The 18,079-nt window shown below is 42.2% G+C and overlaps 1 protein-coding gene across 1 annotated transcript in view; it reads left to right on the top strand.

Moving 5' to 3' along the window:
* iqgap2 (IQ motif containing GTPase activating protein 2) overlaps positions 1-18,079 on the top strand; it is a 296,840-nt gene that overhangs the window by 135,530 nt on the left and 143,231 nt on the right. The window contains 1 exon segment of the mRNA XM_073048258.1: positions 10,155-10,231. Within this exon segment, the coding sequence (XP_072904359.1) occupies positions 10,155-10,231 (77 nt within the window).

Genomic DNA, 18,079 nt, shown 5'->3' with positions numbered 1-18,079 from the left:
TCTCCTCTGTACTCTCTCTATTTTATCAACATCTTTCCTGTAATTCAGAGATCAGAACTGTACACAATACTCCAAATTTGGCCTCACCAATGCCATGTACAATTTAAACATTACATCCCAACTCCAACTCCTAATGCTCATACCAAAGCTTTCTTCACCACCCTATCCACATGAGATTCCAGCTTCAGGGAACTATGCACCATTATTCCTAGATCAATCTTATTAAATTGCAGGACAGGTGTGAGAGAGCAGATTACCAGATCTCCACAGAATCCTTTATCTCAGACCAGAGACTGTATGCGTATTTGAACCCTGTCTCATCAGCCTGTAGTGGAGGTTGGTCTATATGTTGGGCCAGTTGGTATCTGCCCTCTGAGTCTTTGGGTCCCCTTCATCTAAACATTCTGAGATACACAGAATACCTTTGACCTAACAACCTTCCCCACTCCTTGCAATGAAGGGTAGATCAAGCTTGAGGGACTGAATGAACTTTTCTATTGCCACTAATTTCTATTGTAAGTGTTTGTTCCAACTTTTCATGTTGCCACGGTGCCCTGACTGGCTACTCCTTCCCAGCCTAGGAGTAGTTGTAGTGTGCTGTAATTGTGGAAAGAGAAGTAGAGCTAACATTCTGATACTGGATTTGGACTGGTGACATTCGACGGGCTGAGTGTTTCCAACAATTTTTGCTTTTACTTTAGCAAGTACATGTCTTGACAGCTAATTCTTTCATCTTAGAATGATTTTCTATCCCAGAAGTCAACTTGATGACTTGTTGGTAGGAAGACCAGACACTATGGTCTTATGGACACAATGTTGTAGATGCAGTCTCAGTTGAGCCCTGTATAATTGCAGTCTGATATTTTCACTGCTGCACATGCATGTTAACTGTCAATGATAATGTGTACAAAGCCTCCTGTCCCTCTGAACACTACCACTTTCAATTTCTCATTTTATTAACGAAAATATCTGTGCTCTTTTACCTATCAATTTCAGATTGGTGTAGTGCAGCTATCTATTACATTAAAAAAAATACAATTCTAGCTGCAATTTAGCGAATCTTCAATTTCAAAAGTATTTACTGTGCATCTTCTAAGTTTAGGGAATTATTAAAAGACGAAGTGCTTTCTGAGCAATCCCAGCAGATCTCTACTCTCCTCCCATCACTACATAATGTAAAATATGTATTTGTGATGCTAGCAGTTATAGGGTAGATGAATGCTCTTCCATCAGGTCATTGCTGTTAGTGGCAAGTGCTGTTGTATCTGTGCAGTCCAACATTGTAATGGGGAGGATCATCATTACTGGATGTGGATATGATCAGGTCTAATTGAAATCAAATGAACATGTGTATGGTACAAACACGAGGAAATCTGCAGATGCTGGAAATTCAGTCAACACACACAAAATGCTGGTGGGACGCAGCAGGCCAGGCAGCATCTATAGGGAGAAGCACTGTCGACGTTTCGAGCTGAGACCCTTCGTTAGGACTAACTGAAAAGACAGATAGTAAGAGATTTGAAAGTAGGAGGGGGAGGGGAAAATGCGAAATGATAGGAGAAGACCGGAGGGGGGGTGAAGCTGAGAGCCGGAAAGGTGATTGGCAAAAGGGATACAGAGCTGGAGAAGGGAAAGGATCATGGAACAGGAGGCCTCGGGAGAAAGAAAGGGGGAGGGGAGTACCAGAGGGAGATGGAGAACAGGCAGAGTAATGGGCAGAAAGAGAGAAAAAAAAGGAAGAGGGGGAAGAAAACTAAATATATCAGGGATGGGGTAAGAAGGGGAGGAGGGGCATTAACAGAAGTTAGAGAAGTCAATGTTCATGCCATCAGGTTGGAGGCTACCCAGCCGGTATATAAGGTGTTGTTCCTCCAACCTGAGTGTGGCTTCATCTTGACAGTAGAGGAGGCCATGGATAGACATATCAAAATGGGAATGGGACGTGGAATTAAAATGTGTGGCCACTGGGAGATCCTGCTTTTTCTGGCGGACCGAGCATAGGTGTTCAGCGAAACGGTCTCCCAGTCTGCGTCGGGTCTCACCAATATATAAAAGGCCACACCGGGAGCACCGGACGCAGTATACCACACCAGCCGACTCACAGGTGAAGTGTCGCCTCACCTGGAAGGACTGTCTGGGGCCCTGAATGGTGGTGAGGGAGGAAGTGTAAGGGCAGGTGTAGCACTTGTTCCGTTTACAAGGATAAGTGCCAGGAGGGAGATCGGTGGGAAGGGATGGGGGGGGGGGGGGGGGGGGAAACGAGTGGACAAGGGAGTCGCGTAGGGAGCGATCCCTGCGGAAAGCAGAAAAGGGGGGAGGGAAAGATGTGCTTAGTAGTGGGATCCCGTTGGAGGTGGCAGAAGTTATGGAGAATTATACGTTGGACCCGGAGGCTGGTGGGGTGGTAGGTGAGGACAAGGGTAACCCTATCCAGAGTGGGGTGGCGGGAGGATGGGGTGAGGGCAGATGTGCGGGAAATGGGAGCGATGTGTTTGAGAGCAGAGTTGATGGTGTAAGAAGGGAAGCCCCTTTGTTTAAAAAAGGAAGACATCTCCTTCGTCCTGGAATGAAAAGCCTCATCCTGAGAGCAGATGCGGCGGAGGCGGAGGAATTGTGAGAAAGGGATAGCATTTTTGCAAGAGACAGGGTGGGAAGAGGAATAGTCCAGGTAGCTGTGAGAGTCTGTAGGCTTATAGTAGATATCAGTAGATAAGCCGTCTCCAGAGATGGAGACAGAAAGATCAAGAAAGGGGAGGGAGGTGTCAGAAATGGACCAGGTAAATTTGAGCACAGGGTGAAAGTTGGAGGCAAAGTTAATGAAGTCAGCGAGCTCAGCATGCGTGCAGGAGGCAGCGCCAATGCAGTCGTTGATGTAGCGAAGGAAAAGAGGGGGATGGATACCGGTATAGACTTGGAACATGGACTGTTCCACAAAGCCAACAAAAAGGCAGGCATAACTGGGACCCATACGGGTGCCCATGGCTACACCTTTGGTTTGGAAGAAGTGGGAGGAGCCAAAGGATGAAATTATTGAGAGTAAGAACTAATTCGGCTAGACGGAGGAGAGTGGTGGTAGAGGGGAATTGGTTAGGTCTGGAATCCAAAAAGAAGCGGAGAGCTTTGAGACCTTCCTGGTGGAGGATGGAGGTATATGGGGACTGGACGTCCAGGGTAAAAATAAGGCAGTGGGGGCCAGGGAACTTAAAATCATTGAAAAAATTCAAAGCGTGAGAAGTGTCACGAACATAGGTGGGAAGGGATTGAACAAGAGGGGATAAGACAGTGTCAAGGTATGCAGAAATGAGTTCAGTGGGGCAGGAACAAGCTGAGACAATAGGTCTACCTGGTGGACAGGCAGGTTTGTGGATCTTGGGTAGGAGGTAGAAACGGGAAGTGCGGGGTGTGGGAACTATGAGGCTGGTGGCAATGGATGGGAGATCCCCAGAGCTGATAAGGTTGGTGATGGTATAGGAGACAGTGGCCTGGTGTTCCTTAGTGGGGTGATGATCAAGGGGTAAATAGGAGGTATCAGAGAGTTGTCGCTGTGCCTCGGCCAAGTAGAGGTCAGTACGCCAGACTACAACGGCTCCTCTCTTATCAGCGGGTTTTATAGTGAGGTTGGGATTGGTGGGGAGGGAGCGGAGAGCAGAGTGTTTGGAAGGAGTGAGGTTGGAATTGGAACAGGGTGTGGTGAAGTCGAGACGGTTGATGTCCCTTCGGCAATTAGCAATAAAGAGATCCAGAGCAGGCAGAAGACCAGAGCAGGGTGTCCATGAAGAGGAGGAGGGTTGAAGATGGGTGAAGGGGTCATCGGTGGGTGTAAGAGAGTCCTTGCCAAAGAAGTAAGCTCGGAGACGGAGCCGGCAGAAGAAGAGTTCAGCGTCATGGCGTACGCGGAACTCACTGAGGTGTGGGCGAAGGGGGTCAAAGCTGAGGCCCTTACTGAGGACAGAGCGCTCTGCCTCAGAGAGTTGAAGGTCGGAGGGAATGGTAAAGGCCTGGCACGGATGTGAGATGGGATCAGAGGGGGAGAGAGGCTGGTAGTGTCAGTGGAGAGGGAAGGGTTAGGGTGAGAGGAAGATGGAGCCTCTGAGGGCCCAGGTGCTGACGATGGGATCTGAGGGAGAGGGGATTGCATAGTGGTGGTGGGGGAAGGGGAGACGGGAGTCACAATCGCAGCATGTGAAGACCCGGCCTGGAGTTCAAGGCTGGAGTCACAGTCGGTGGTTGCGCAATCGTTTTGAAGCTGTCCATGGTCGTTGGAACCCGCGTTGATGGTGCTGGAGTCCGGGTTTTGAATAAGCCCTGGGTTACTGGGGTAGCCGAGATCAACTGTGTATAGTACACTACCCGAAACTGAACAATACAGTACTTGGATTTCCTTCCTCACTCCTTGCAAAGTGCCCATAACAAAAACAAACATCTTCCTTGAAGATTGCTAAAACCATTATTTTTTAATGTTGTATTATACTGAAATATGTTGAGAAAAGTACATTATTTGTGCTTTGCAAAGGTGGATCTATTACTATTTCTAGAAGTGCTTGTTATGTGGTGCTTGTGTAAACTTTGGATCCTGCCAGGAGGTAGCATTCCATTTTGCTCAAAAGCAGTTCTTCGTTCAGGGTAGTTCTTTTGTAGTAAACAGTGCATTCCCTACAAACGGCAGATTTCAGTGGTTTATGTACTAAAGTGAGCCATTGTGGGCAAGTGAAGATCAGATGACAGGCATAATACCTTCCATCCCATCGTTGCTGAGAAATATTGAGATGATGAGCATATGTAGCAACCAAACTCAAGACTGAGAGTCTGCGCAGAACTTGTTTGTGTCCTGCTTTGCTTGGGTGTTGCTGTACCACTTTGAATATCACAAGGTTGGTACTAGAAGATGGTTATTATTTACCAAGAGATCTTGGAAGCTCCATTCAGAGTTCCAAAAACCTTAAGAAGTTTGGAACAATGGTTTCTGGAGGAGATTATGTACTGAACAAGGAGCGATATTTTTGATTTATTTTGCTCAGCCTTCAACTTGGCTTTGCATTGTATATGTAATATTACGTAACAGGAAGTTCTAAGTTCCATACTCTATGGGTACAGTGCAGTGGATCTGAACCCCAAGCTTTACATCTGTTGCTCTCTGATAGACAGCTTGTAAGTTGAGTAAAAATCCTGAAGAGGAACAGACTAGGATGATTCTCGATTATCCATTGCTTATGTCGTCTGGCTCATGCTGGATAACGGAGGGTTTACTGCATTGACTAGATAAAGCCTGGATTGACTACACCTGGAGCATTGTGTTCAGTTCTGGTTGATTCATTATAGGAAGGCTGTGGAAGCTTTAGAGATTGCATACAAGGAAGACTTACCAGGATGCTGCCTGCACTAGAGTGTATGTCTTATTAAAGATAGGCCGAGTGAGCTAAGGCCTTTCTCGCTGGAGTGAAGGACGATAAGAGGTGTCTTGATATAAAGGTGTGTTAGATGATAAATGACATACTGTAGACAGAGTGAATATCCAGAGACTTTTTTTTTCTGCAGGGCAGAAATGGCTAATACAAGGGCATGATTTTAAGGTGATTGGAGGAAAGTATAGGGGGGATGTCAGAGGTTTCAAAATGCATTTATTATCAAAGAATGTATAAATTATACAACTTTGAAATTTGTTTGCTTACAGGCAGTCACAAAGCAGAGGTAAGTTCTTTACACAGAATGGTGGGTGCATGGAATGAGATTAGTCTTTTGAACTAGTGCTATTAGACTGAAACAGTAAACAGTGAAATGAAAGCAAAATTTCTGGCATGTTGGCTCCCACCATTTTTTTTCCTCCCTCTGTCCCTCTAACAAGCTGACCCTATAGCCTGATTAGCACTGCTGAATGGTATGAATTTCAGATCACGGCTCGTTTGTGTTGTAGTGGCATAGGAACCGGGGTTGCTCTGCACTTTTGTTTAATTTCTGTAATTAGATCAGTGAAGTCAATCGGGTATTGAGCCCACGCTGTGTGTAGTATTTCGATCACACCTTAGTCCAACATAGTATGGAGAGAAATAAGCCCCTGAGTTCCAATAATCAAGCATCAGGGCAGGAATGCAAGGGCCTTGCAGGAGATGCAAACCCAGCTGTGTGATCCACTTTGGGCACAAGGTATAGATACCGAAAAGTACAAAAGCATGGCGGAAGGTAGCAGTTAATTGAACTGCTGCACTCTGGTGATAGAATTGTACTTTGGTCACAGTTGTGGTGATTTATTGTCATGTGGGTGAAGTGACAGCCTTTCAACTTTGTTATGATTGAATGCTCCAAGAGGTACGGTAAAGGTGTTCCAGTTTAACCCCTCAGATGAGAGGCTTGCCCTATGAAGGACCCACTGTGTTCTTGTTTAGTTTCTGTAAGCAGATCAAGTCAGTTCATTAGAGATTTGAGATCAAACTCTGTGTGTTGTGTTGATCATAGCAGAAGATTAAGTAGACCAGGTTTATTTCAAAGATTCAGAGAATAAGTGGTAGCCGCATTGCAGTGTACACAATTTTTGCATACTTTGACAGGATAGGTATGGAGTAAGGTTGCAGTATACAGAACTTGGGGTCACATTCTCAAGGTAAAAGCATTCATGTTAGAAATAAGAAATGTCTTCAGCCTGGGGGTAGTGAATCTTTGGAATTCTGTTCCAAGAGGACTGTGGAGGCTCAGGCCCTCATAAGTTGGAGGAGATTGATGAACTGTTAGATATTAGTGAACTTGAGGGAGTAGTGTACAAATGTAACACTGAGGTAAAAGAAGAACCATGAACTGCAGAACAGACGTAAAGGCTGAATGGCCTACTCATGCTTTTTCAGTTTAAGTTAGTTATTTGTAACCGTCTAAGTACATATCAGGGATTCTGTGTTCCCTTTTGTTGCTAAAAATTAATGTTCACATTTCACCTTTTAAAATGGAGAGAAACATTTGGTGACTAATTTGCTGATGGAGTCTCTCACTTGTTTGGGCTTTCGCTAACACTGTCTTGCACTTCAATAAGTGTGCATAATTGTTATTTTTAATTCAGAAAAGATCCCTTACTGATGGTGTAAAATGTGGTATTATGCAACATTTGGAGAAATGCTTAAATACGATCTTTTCATTTATCCCTGACAACGAATATGGGAGAGAAGGTTAAGAAGATCACTTTTCTTCAGCAGGATACAGAAACTGGATTTGCATTCCATTTTTGTACAGTTGCTGAGCTTCAGTTTAAATGTCAAGAAAAAATAGACTTTCAATGTAGCCGGTATCTCTGAGTCCAGGATGTGATGGATCAACGTAATATTATCTCAATAAAAAATCATTTTATTCACCTACACACTATCATTCCTATCTTCACAAGTGCTGACAAAAATTTCAAAGAATGACAATTATTTTTTCTTATATCTAGAACTTGCAAGCTTTTGACTTTGCTGTTATTCTGTTTGCAATTGGCCTAACCGGGCACGATGCCCAGGGTTCAAACTTCAAACTGACTGCTTTGGGGTTGATCACATGGTCTATTAACCCTACCTTTGATTTCTGGACTTAGCTTCACTTGCTGATCAATGACTGAGTTATATTTATGACATTGGTCATTTTAAAAATGTTTAATAAATTGTACACAAAGAAATTAACTGTTTTCATTTATTCTTAGTTATATTTTCTCTTTAAAATTCATTGGTTAGTACATGTCGAGGTAAAATTGAAACCTCTCGGTTTTCTACCCTTTGTGGCTCACCATGGTGTTCCCGTGCAGTCATTTCCAATCCATCAGTCGTGCCAGGCAACTGCTCAAATCCAAATAGCCTTTGGCAGACTGGCTTTTCATGTGAGACTGACTTGCTTTGTTCATCCTGTGCTACGGGATGAGAATGATAGGGCCAGAGTGCTGGTATTGGAGGAATGAGTAAGGTTAGGCAGGAAAAAGTGCAACTTTTTGGGAAGGAATGGATGGGTAGATGGAGAAAAGGCTCAGTGGATGAATCATGCATTTGATGCACAATTCATACTCTAACTAGTACATATTTGTGTAGGCCCACGTTAAAATGGTGGATTGAGTCAACAAAAAGACTAGCAGCTACTTTTTTTCAGGTTGGAGCATGGAAACCACCTCAAATCAAAATAATAATGCAGTTCCATGAAACACTGGCTGGGCCACACTTGGAATATTGTGTTCAGTTCTGGTTGTCTCATTATAGGAAGGATGTGGAAGCTTTAGAGAGGGTGCAGAGTAGATCTACCTGGATGCGAGGGCATGTCTTTACGAAGATACGTTGAGTGAGCTAGGCCTTTTCACTTTGTTGTGAAGGAGGGTGAGAGGTGACTCATAGAGTTGTATAACGTGATTAGAGGCATAGATTGAGTGGACAGCTAGTGACTTTTCCCCCAGGGTGGAAAATAGCTAATGTGAGGGCCGTAAATTTCAGGTAATTGGAGGCAGGTATGTGGGAGGGGGGGGGGGGATATCGGAGAAGGTTTTTTTTTTACACAGTGGTGGGTGTGGAATTGCCTACCAGCGATAGTGCTGAAGGCCGATACATTAGGGTCATTTTGAAAAGAACTCAGACTGTGTCTTGAATGATAGATAAATGGAGGGCTATGCAGGAGGGAAGGGTTGGATTGAATTTAGAATAGGTTAAAATGTTAGCACAACATTGTGGGCTGAAGGGCTGTAATATTCTCTGAATCAGAATATGCAATAGTGAAGATGATATGAATGAAATTGTGGGCAAGTTTTAATGTGGGATGGAGTTAACAGCCCAGGGAAATAAGATCGAAGGTTTCTCAGCAGATGCAAAATTGCATCCTCTCTGTGATTGTCTCAGTACTGTTTCTTATTATTTGCATGTCACTTTATCTCTCACCCTCTCTTCCTACTTCCCATCATCATCTGAACTGACAAAATCTCCTTTCTTCTGAGCTCCTTACTGCCCCATTTAGAGGAAACAATCCATTCAACATCTTCCCTGTGGATAGACGTCAAGATTGGACGATTAATTTCCGCCATTTTGAGGCGATCGCTCTACTAGCTGCATTACTTGTCTTTCTGTAGCAGCACATAGAACGTTGAGCTGCTTTCATTGATCTCTAAGGACTGTGTAGCTGGATAACTTGCCACTTGGCTTTGAGGTGAACTTGTAGTCAAGATTTTATATACCTGATAATCAATTCAAATCATGGAGAATACAATCTAGCCAATATTGACAGCATGTTTGCCTATCATTGTAGAAGCCAGGCATGAGATGAGCTTGGGCAGTCATACCAAAGTTTACTCTTGTCCTGGACACACAATATTAGAATCTGTTTACACTAGAGATGTGATCTGCGCCAGCTGGACCAGGAGAACAGAGTGGATGACATTCTGAAGTGTCATAGAAATGGATATGCTATTGCAGCCAGTTTCTGTGTTACAGTCTCATGGGAGGATATTTATGTTGAAAACACTCCACTTTTGCAAATTAAAGGATAATATTATATTCACAGATATACTTTAAAGAAGTGTGTTTTATCTTTTGTCTTGTTGATTTAACACTCCCATTGATTTCAGTGTTGGCTGATTCATCTAAAGCATGCCAAGTTTGATTATTTTCTTGTGGGTATGTGTTATGGGTTAACTCTTGGTTACATCTGTGGTCACCATCCGCATTGCCAGTGTAGCTAATCCAGATGGACACTAGCTGGTGGTCAACCATTGCTCTTTTGCTTCTCCGTTGGTATTCATGGTCAGTCATAGAAACAGGCACTTCTGCCCATCTAATCTGTGCTGAACTATTGTGCTGCCTACTTCCAGCGACCAGCACCCAGATCATTGTCCTTCATACCAGCCCCATCCATGTACCTATCCTCTTTGACTCTTTGAGCCCTTGACTCTTGACATGTCTTTCATGTTCAGGCCTCATCACTTGTTTTATTATATTGCTGTTTTTAAATGGGAAAAAAAAATATTTTAAAGCAGTGATTCAGCGTGTATTGCTTTGACTACTGTAGAAACTGGATGCTTAAGGTGGGATGCGAGAGAAGAGGGAGAGGGATGGTGGATAAAAACATTTTTATGCTGGAAAATTAACAAACTCAATTTAATAAAATCCTGATCTGACATTATATTTTTTGCTTTGAAAGGATCTGTCTTATCCCTCTTGCACTTGTTCTTTCAGATCTTTTATCCTGAGACGACAGATGTGTACGATCGAAAAAATATGCCCCGAGTGATCTACTGCATACATGCACTCAGGTAATTGAGACAGAACTGCACTGTTGCTTGGCTATTTGCAATTGCAGAGAATTAGAGCATTATTATTGTGGAAAAAAATTCCCTGTTAATCCAAACTGTCATTGGTGATGTGTGACCATCACTGTCAATCCTCAGTCATAATAGCAGAAGCGTCTATCTGTAGAATTATTTATTAGGAAGCTTCCAGAAGATATGAAAGATGGGCCTTTTAAGGCAAGTACAAATGAAACCAATATAATTAGATATTTCTCATGTTTATAATTATCTAAGTCCTCATTTTAAGGTAATATCATTCTGACCTGATGTGAAGATTTGTTTTCTGTTCCTGCTGGTTTTATCCTTGTATAGTCCAAATTATCCTTCAGAATATGAACTCAGAACATTATTTTGGAATGAAGCCTCTCAATGGGAAGTGTTTTAACATGTGAGACATCTGGTCCGTCCTAACATACGTGACCTCCATTGCTCAACAGTGCTGCAATGTGGCTGCCTCTGGAGTTCTTGCTGTCGTATAGCTTCATTCAGCTTGTCTTCCATCTGACTGAGTGTCACAGATGTCTCCCATGTTGGCTGAAGTTAAGTCCTGTGATCAGTAGGATCCTTTACAAGATTTGCTGCAGCCCATTGTGTCCAAAAACTATCGCCAGTCCCTTGTGACCAAATGTTCCTCTCTGTTTGGCTTTCTGAATTCTTTTAACAGTGTAAATGAGCAGTCAGTTTGTGTTACTGTGGTGAAAAAGTTGCTTTTACTTGGTGAATGTCACCCACTTCCTGGCTTGGTTAAGATTTCCTGTCTTTAGTATCTTTTCCTTTGTCATTAGTCGTGCTGTAATACGAGACATGGGAACAGTACTGTTAACAATGGTCCTTAGTCTGGATTCCATAAACTTCAATCCAAATGCTTCCCAGGTTTTTAAAAAAATGTACAAGAATTTTGTTTTCTAGGCAAAATGTGTGTAAACTAGATGGAGATTTTCCATCGTGCATTTATGTGAGTTATGTTCAGTTCCACAAATTAGAGAATTTTTTTGCAGGAACCTTTAATTTCACTTGGAAACAACAAATGGGAAACCATTCTAAGTGTGAATTGTACAATTGTTTATTTATTTTATTTTTTAATTTCGCGATATAGCACAGAATAGGCCCTTCCAGCCCTTTGAACCACCACCCCCAGCAAGCCCCAATGAACCCTAACCTAATCACGGAACAATTTACAGTGACCAATCATTACACTGGCGTCCTGTCCACTGGACGATTGACTTTAAAATATCACTACTGGTTACATTAAAGCACTGAATGAACTAGGGCCAAAATACATCTCCAATCTCTTGCTGCATTAGGAACCTTCCGGAGCTCTCAAGGCATCTGGGGCGGGTCGACTTACAGCCCCCAGGGTCAAAACTAAACATGGTGAAGCAGCCTCTAGTTACTATGCTCCACATATCTGTAATAACCTTCCTGCGGATCTGAAGTCTGCCCTAATTTTAAGCTTTTAAATCGAGGCTTAAAACTTTTCTTCTTCACTGTAGCTTTCAATTAGAACCTCCTGTGCTGTAACTTTTATTTCTTTATATTTGTGTGTGATTTAATTCTCTTTATATTGTCTGAAATTTGCTGTTTGATTTTTTTAAAAATATCTTGTTCTATGTAAAGCACTTAGTGCTGCCTTGGGTTTGAAAAACTTGCTTTGCTTTACCCGGTTCAGCTTTAGACTGTGGGAGGAAACTGGAGGACCCAGAGGAAGCCCATGCATTCCACGGGGAGGTTTAAAAGTCACAGTTTGAAAGTAAATCTGGTTTATTATCAAAGTTACAATAAATAAATAGTGGAGTAGTGAAGTAGTGTTCATGGACGGTTCAGAGATCATCTGATGGCATTGGGGAAGAAGCTGCCTCTAAGCTGTTGAGTGTGGGTCTTCAAGCTCTTGTACCTCTGAGGATGTTCAGCCCATCAAATCTGTGCTGGTTCTGAGTAATCCCTCAAGTCCCACTCTCTCTCTCACTTCTCTTTAATCTATTCTCTTAGGGTGTGCCTATCAACAACCCACTCCTCCAATTCTCTTGTACCACACTTGCACTACAAATAATTTATATTAGCCAATTAGCCTATGAACATGTATTTCATAGATAAATAGGAAGATAAATGGAGCATTCTAGAAAAAACCTTCATGATCAAAGGGGCAATATTCTGGCTCTGAAGTGAGAATGGTTCCTGGGTTATTGGAACTAACTGTGTGCTACAATGCCACCCTTGTATGTTAAAACTCAGTCTCTACTCTCATGAACTGCAGTTTACACAACAGAAGCAAATGAAAGTACTAACTACCATACCATTTGATATGTATTCATTTTCCACACCAGAAAAACTGCTATTTCCCTGACAGCACAGGTAACTTTGAGCTACCTGCATACATTATTCATTATCATTTATGTCATACCTCAGGTGCGTCATTATGACGGTGGCCTGGGTAAGCTCTTACTGGGAATGCAGGCACCCTGGCACTGGTCTTGTTTGTTGCCGTCTATAATTGTGATAGGACCCGGATATCCAATAACTTGTTTAATGAATCTGGCATGAGACAGCTGTAAAGAAAATAAATAAATTGTGAAGGTAATATTTGAACTCATTTTTATTGAGCTTTTTAATATGTCCTGTAGAAGGTCACTGAGGAGAACATTGTGCTTCTTTGGAATTGTATTAGAATGAGTCTAAATAAATGGTTTGCAATATTCTACTTAATTTCTCCTCAGCAGATATTTGGCGGAAAATATCCTTAGATGGTTCACAAGTCAGGGGCTTTCAAAACTCACTGAAGTATAAATTATTGGTTTTCATTTTGCTGCATTTTTCTACTCTTTATGAATTTCAATTCTAGTAACTTACTATAATTCCTATACATTTGGTGTTGGATCCTACACGAGGTTACTACATTTGAAAGGGGATAAGAGTAGGTTGATTTTGGGGGGAAAAAACGTTTGCTGTAATGTTTTGATTACTTTTACCTTTGTGTTTAATAGCTTTTGAATGACCTGGATCAAACTTATGTATAGTTGATGAGTTTAGTTTAGCCACAACATGGTGAAGCTCAATGCATCTCAGACGTGTGCACTTGTAGTCAAAGCCTAGAGTCCTATCCGAGCTGAAGGGAGGCAGATGCTGATGTGCTTGATCACCTACTCTACCAGTGGACATTCCCATGAGACTCGAGGCAGAGCAAATAGTTGGACATGCTGAAGCAAAGGCCTTTTACCAAGCCTAAAACCAAATTGCCTTGTTTATCTAGCTGATTATGACAGATCAAGTAAGGCTAAATATATGCTGTTGTCACCCTTTTTGTCCCATTCTTCTCTTTGTCAGAAAGTCCTAAAGCATAGAAACAGGCCTTTCAGCCCAACTTGTCCATACTGACTATGTTGCCCTATTTGCCTATGTTCGCCCCATAGTTCTCAAAACCTCTCCTATCCGTGTATTCATCCAATTGGTTTATGAACATTGCTAATTGCCCACCTCAACCACTATTCCTGGCAGCTCACTCCAAATACACACCATCCTTTGTGTGAAGAAGCTTATGTTTCTTTTAAATCTCTCACCTGTCTGATGAAAGTCAAGAGATTCTGGGTTTGATACCCATTACTGTAATCAAGCCAGAAATGTACTTCAACAACTTGTGCAGTATTGGGTGGATTTAGCTCAGGTGTGAATTGTGGAACTACTCCAACAGGTGAAAAACCCATTTGACTCATCTTGAGCAAGTGCATTCAGACTTAACCCTATCCCACATCCGGAGAGCCCTGCAATTTTCCTTACCAACACTTAACCAGCAAACATTCAGATGCCTCAATAAAATCTGCTCTCTACTACAACCTTTGGTTGTATATTCCAAACCACAAACATTGACACTTCTGTTATTTTTGTTAAATTCTTATTCTTTTTCCAGTTACCTTCATTCAATGCCATCTAATTTTAGACTTTTCTATCTATTCTTTACCTACACCCCTCATGACTTTACAATGCTTCTCTCAGATCTCCTCACAGCCTTGTCTGTGCAAAGGAAAACATACCCAGTTTCTATAACTTAATTCAAGACTCCTCTCTAATTATCTTGATAAGTCTCTTCAACTCCTTTTTCAAAGCCTTTATACCTTTTCTGAAGTGTGATGTTCAGAACTGCACTCAACGCCAAACTCAAAAATTTCCTTTGAGTGAATAAACTCCTCTTGGGCTTCCAGCCGGTACAGGCATCAATTTTTGCCAACATTCAATGGCAAACTCTGCCATCTTCATCAGAGATTATGTCTGCTCATGTCTAGTCCAGTGGTATTTATACCCGTCATTCATCCCTCCTAATTGGTTCATCCTCATCCAGTCAGGTTTCTGCTGTCCTATCTTGTTTATAGTTGATTTCCAGTTCTTACTTAGAGTGAGACCTTTATCTTTGTTAGAATTCTTTTCCTCTAGTTCCATTTCAATGGCTTCCTTCACCAGGCAGTCCCAAAAGCCATTGGCACAGCACAGTAAACAAGATGGGAAACCTGATTGGATGAGGATTAACCAATCAGGAGGGACAGACAACAGGGGTATAAATACCACCGGACTAGGTATGCCCAGGTATCATCCCTGAAGAAGATGGCAGAATTTGTCATTGAAATATTGGTTAAAATTGATAACTGTACCTGGCTGGAAGCCCAAGAAAAGTTTATTTGTCATTTTCACCAGATCCTTTCTCCTTTTGAGTGTTCCCGTCTTTCATCTTAAAGCTCTGCTCTTGAGTACTTGACATTTCCAGCCTGGGAAGCTCACTATCTACTATATCTTTGTTTCTCATAATTTTATAAACACAGATTCTACAGTTTTATAAACAAAGGCCCTGCAGCCTTTAACACTCCAGAAAAAGATAATCCAAGTTCATCCAACGAACGTTTGTAGCCGTTTCTCTCTAAATCCAGGCAACATCCTGGTTAACCTCTTGCTACACCTTCTCCGAAGCCTGCGCATGCTTCCTGTAATGTGTTGACCAGAAGTGCACTCGCTACACCAAATGTGGCCTAACCAAAGGTTAATACAGCTGTAACATGGTTTCCTGAACTTTATACAATGCTCCAACCAGCAGACGCAGGTGTGGCTTACTCCTTTATCATTCTGTCTGCTTGTGTTGTCCGTTTCAGAGAGCTTTGGACTTGCACCCCAATATCTCTCTGTACATCATTGCTATTTATAATTCCTTGTTACATTTGACTTCTCAGATTGCAGCATTTTACACTTGTCCACACACATCCACTTGCCATTTATCTGCCATGTTACCAAGGGGTCCAAGTCCTGCTGAATCCTTGAACAACCTCCCTAACTATCGACAACTCTGCCAGTTTTTGTCTTGATTGTATTCTTATCAACCAATCTACATTATCATCTAAAACTTTCGATATGTATATGTCTATTTCAAACATCAGTGGCCCTACACTGATCCCTGCAGAATACCGTGGATCTCCAATCAGAGTTAACACCTTTTCATAACTACTATGGTCAAGCCAATTTTGAATCCAATCTGTCAAGTCTCCGTTGGATCCAATGTGCCTAAACCTTCTGTATCAGCCTATCATGAAGGATCTTGTTAGTAGCTTTACCAAAGTTCAGGTAGATGATATCCACTGCCCTACCCTCAGCTTTGTCACCTCAACTCAATCATGTTTGTAAGCCATGAACTCCCCCACACACAGCTATACTGATTATCCCTAATAAGTCTTTGCTTTCCGAATCCGAGTAGCTTATCCCTAATAATCTTCAATAATTTCCTTACTTCTAATGCAAAGCTCACAGGATTTCCTGGATTATCCCAATTGCCCTTATTAAACAGAGGAACAACATGGAGTTACTCTCCAGTCCTCTGTAACCTTGGTTGTGACAGAGGATACAAATATCTCTATAAAGGCTCCAGTAATCTTCTGCTCCCCTGAATAGCCTGGGTTAGATCCCATCAGAACCTGGGATAGATCCCATTAAACTCTTGGGATTTACCCACCTTAACATTCTTCACGAGACCCAACACCTCTTTAATTGACATCAACGTGCCTAATAACATTCGTGTGCAGCTCTCTGATCTTGCTATCCTCCATGTCCCTCTCTTTAATCACTGCTAATGCAAAGTACCCCGCCCACTACCTCTGGCTCTCGCCATAAATTCCCACTTTTGTCCTTTTAAAAAGCTGCCAAAAGCCAAAAGCTCTGGTGTGCTTTGGTGCTGCCGCTGAGAACCACATTTAGAATGGATTTTGATCCATGTAACCTCTTCATTCCCCATACACGGGCCCAGTTTTGTAGTACCGGTAGTTACCACATGCACTATCTTTCCTGTTCCAGCCATCCGAGCTACATCAGTCCAAGTCTTCAAAATTACTGGTATGATTGCACCCAAAGAGGCCTTGGCAAACAACTCATTATGTTGTTTTTTTTTAACAATGCAAATTGTATCGTGTATGTTTCAAAAATGAGTTGATGGTGTTATCTACTTCATAACCTGGGGTTTCTTCAGAAACAGAGCTTGCAGTCCTACACTACTTCCAGCTAACTACTATTGTGCATGTGCAACAGCCTTATTAGTCAAAGTTTCGCACAACTAACTATCTAACTAACTATCTTAGAATCAGGTTTATTATCATTGGCGTGTGTCGTGAGATTTGTCAGTGATGATAAACCTGATTCTAAGATACAGTTACTGCATCTGCAAGTTCTGTTTTTTAAGAAACCCCAGACTATGAAGTAGGTAAACACCCTTGACTCACTTTTGAAATGTACATGGTACAATTTGCTTCTGAAAGTCAACATAATGAGTAGTTTGCCAAGTCCTCTTCGGGTGTACCAGTAATTTTGAAGATTTGAAGTAACGTAGCTTGGATGGCGGGAACAGGCTGGATCTGATGTTGGTAGCACTACTTGAAGCTGGTTCAAGAAGGGAATTTGCCACTCTTGAAGTAGTTGTAGGAGGCCGTTGCAGCCTCTGAGAGTGAGAGGTGACTTCAGTTCAGTATTTCCCGCTGCTGGGGCCCTCACCAAACTACAGTTTAAAAATGAGTCAGTGAGAGTGATGGTTTCAATTGGTTTGATGCTTGGGTTATCTTTTTACCATTTTAAAATTCTGACTCTATCTTTATTTTGTACATTAACTATGTCTTTTGCCAAGGTAGCCAATGATTCCCTGCCAAGATTTTGTCACTGAACAAAGCTGAGGACGTTCTGTCATTAGAAACCTGTTGTAAGCCCAACCTTGTTCAGAGCAGTATTTGTCATGGGTGGAGTTCTGCATATTGGCGGTTAAATGAATATTCTGTGAACGTAACAGAAGGGTGTGTATTTTCTACTCATTGCTTTTGCCCAAATTCATTCCCTTGCCTTTTTCACATTCAGAAACAAATGGTACGTTTCCCACAAAGATTTATTGTAACAAAGATTTGCAGTCAGCGCAACTGCTTTTCTAGGGGGTCAAACTACCTTCCAGGGAAGCACGTTGCTCACTGGGCCACCAAGTCCTGTTTTGCCCACTTTATTTGCTTTTCGACAAACCTGAACCTCAGTGGGTTACTGTTGTGTGTTGGCGCCCTCCAGTGGTTGGTCACACAACCTGTTCCTTCTGGTCCCACCTTCCGACAAGATTAAAATAGAAATCGAATCAGGATGTGCTGAAAACATTCCTTTGTGAATTCTGTCTAACATTTTCTTTAACCTTGATTTCCCCAGAGCATGTTTGAGAGTCCTCAAGCTCTTCCCATCTCTTTGCACATCTGGCTTTGTCCCAGACTGAGAAGAAATCCACCTCAGCAGCCTCTGTATTCCATTGATGCAGCTTCCAGCACCTTG

The sequence above is a fragment of the Hemitrygon akajei genome, chromosome 6 (genome assembly GCF_048418815.1).
Source record: "Hemitrygon akajei chromosome 6, sHemAka1.3, whole genome shotgun sequence".
Classification (NCBI taxonomy): domain Eukaryota; kingdom Metazoa; phylum Chordata; class Chondrichthyes; order Myliobatiformes; family Dasyatidae; genus Hemitrygon; species Hemitrygon akajei.
This window is presented reverse-complemented; position numbering and strand designations above follow the sequence as displayed.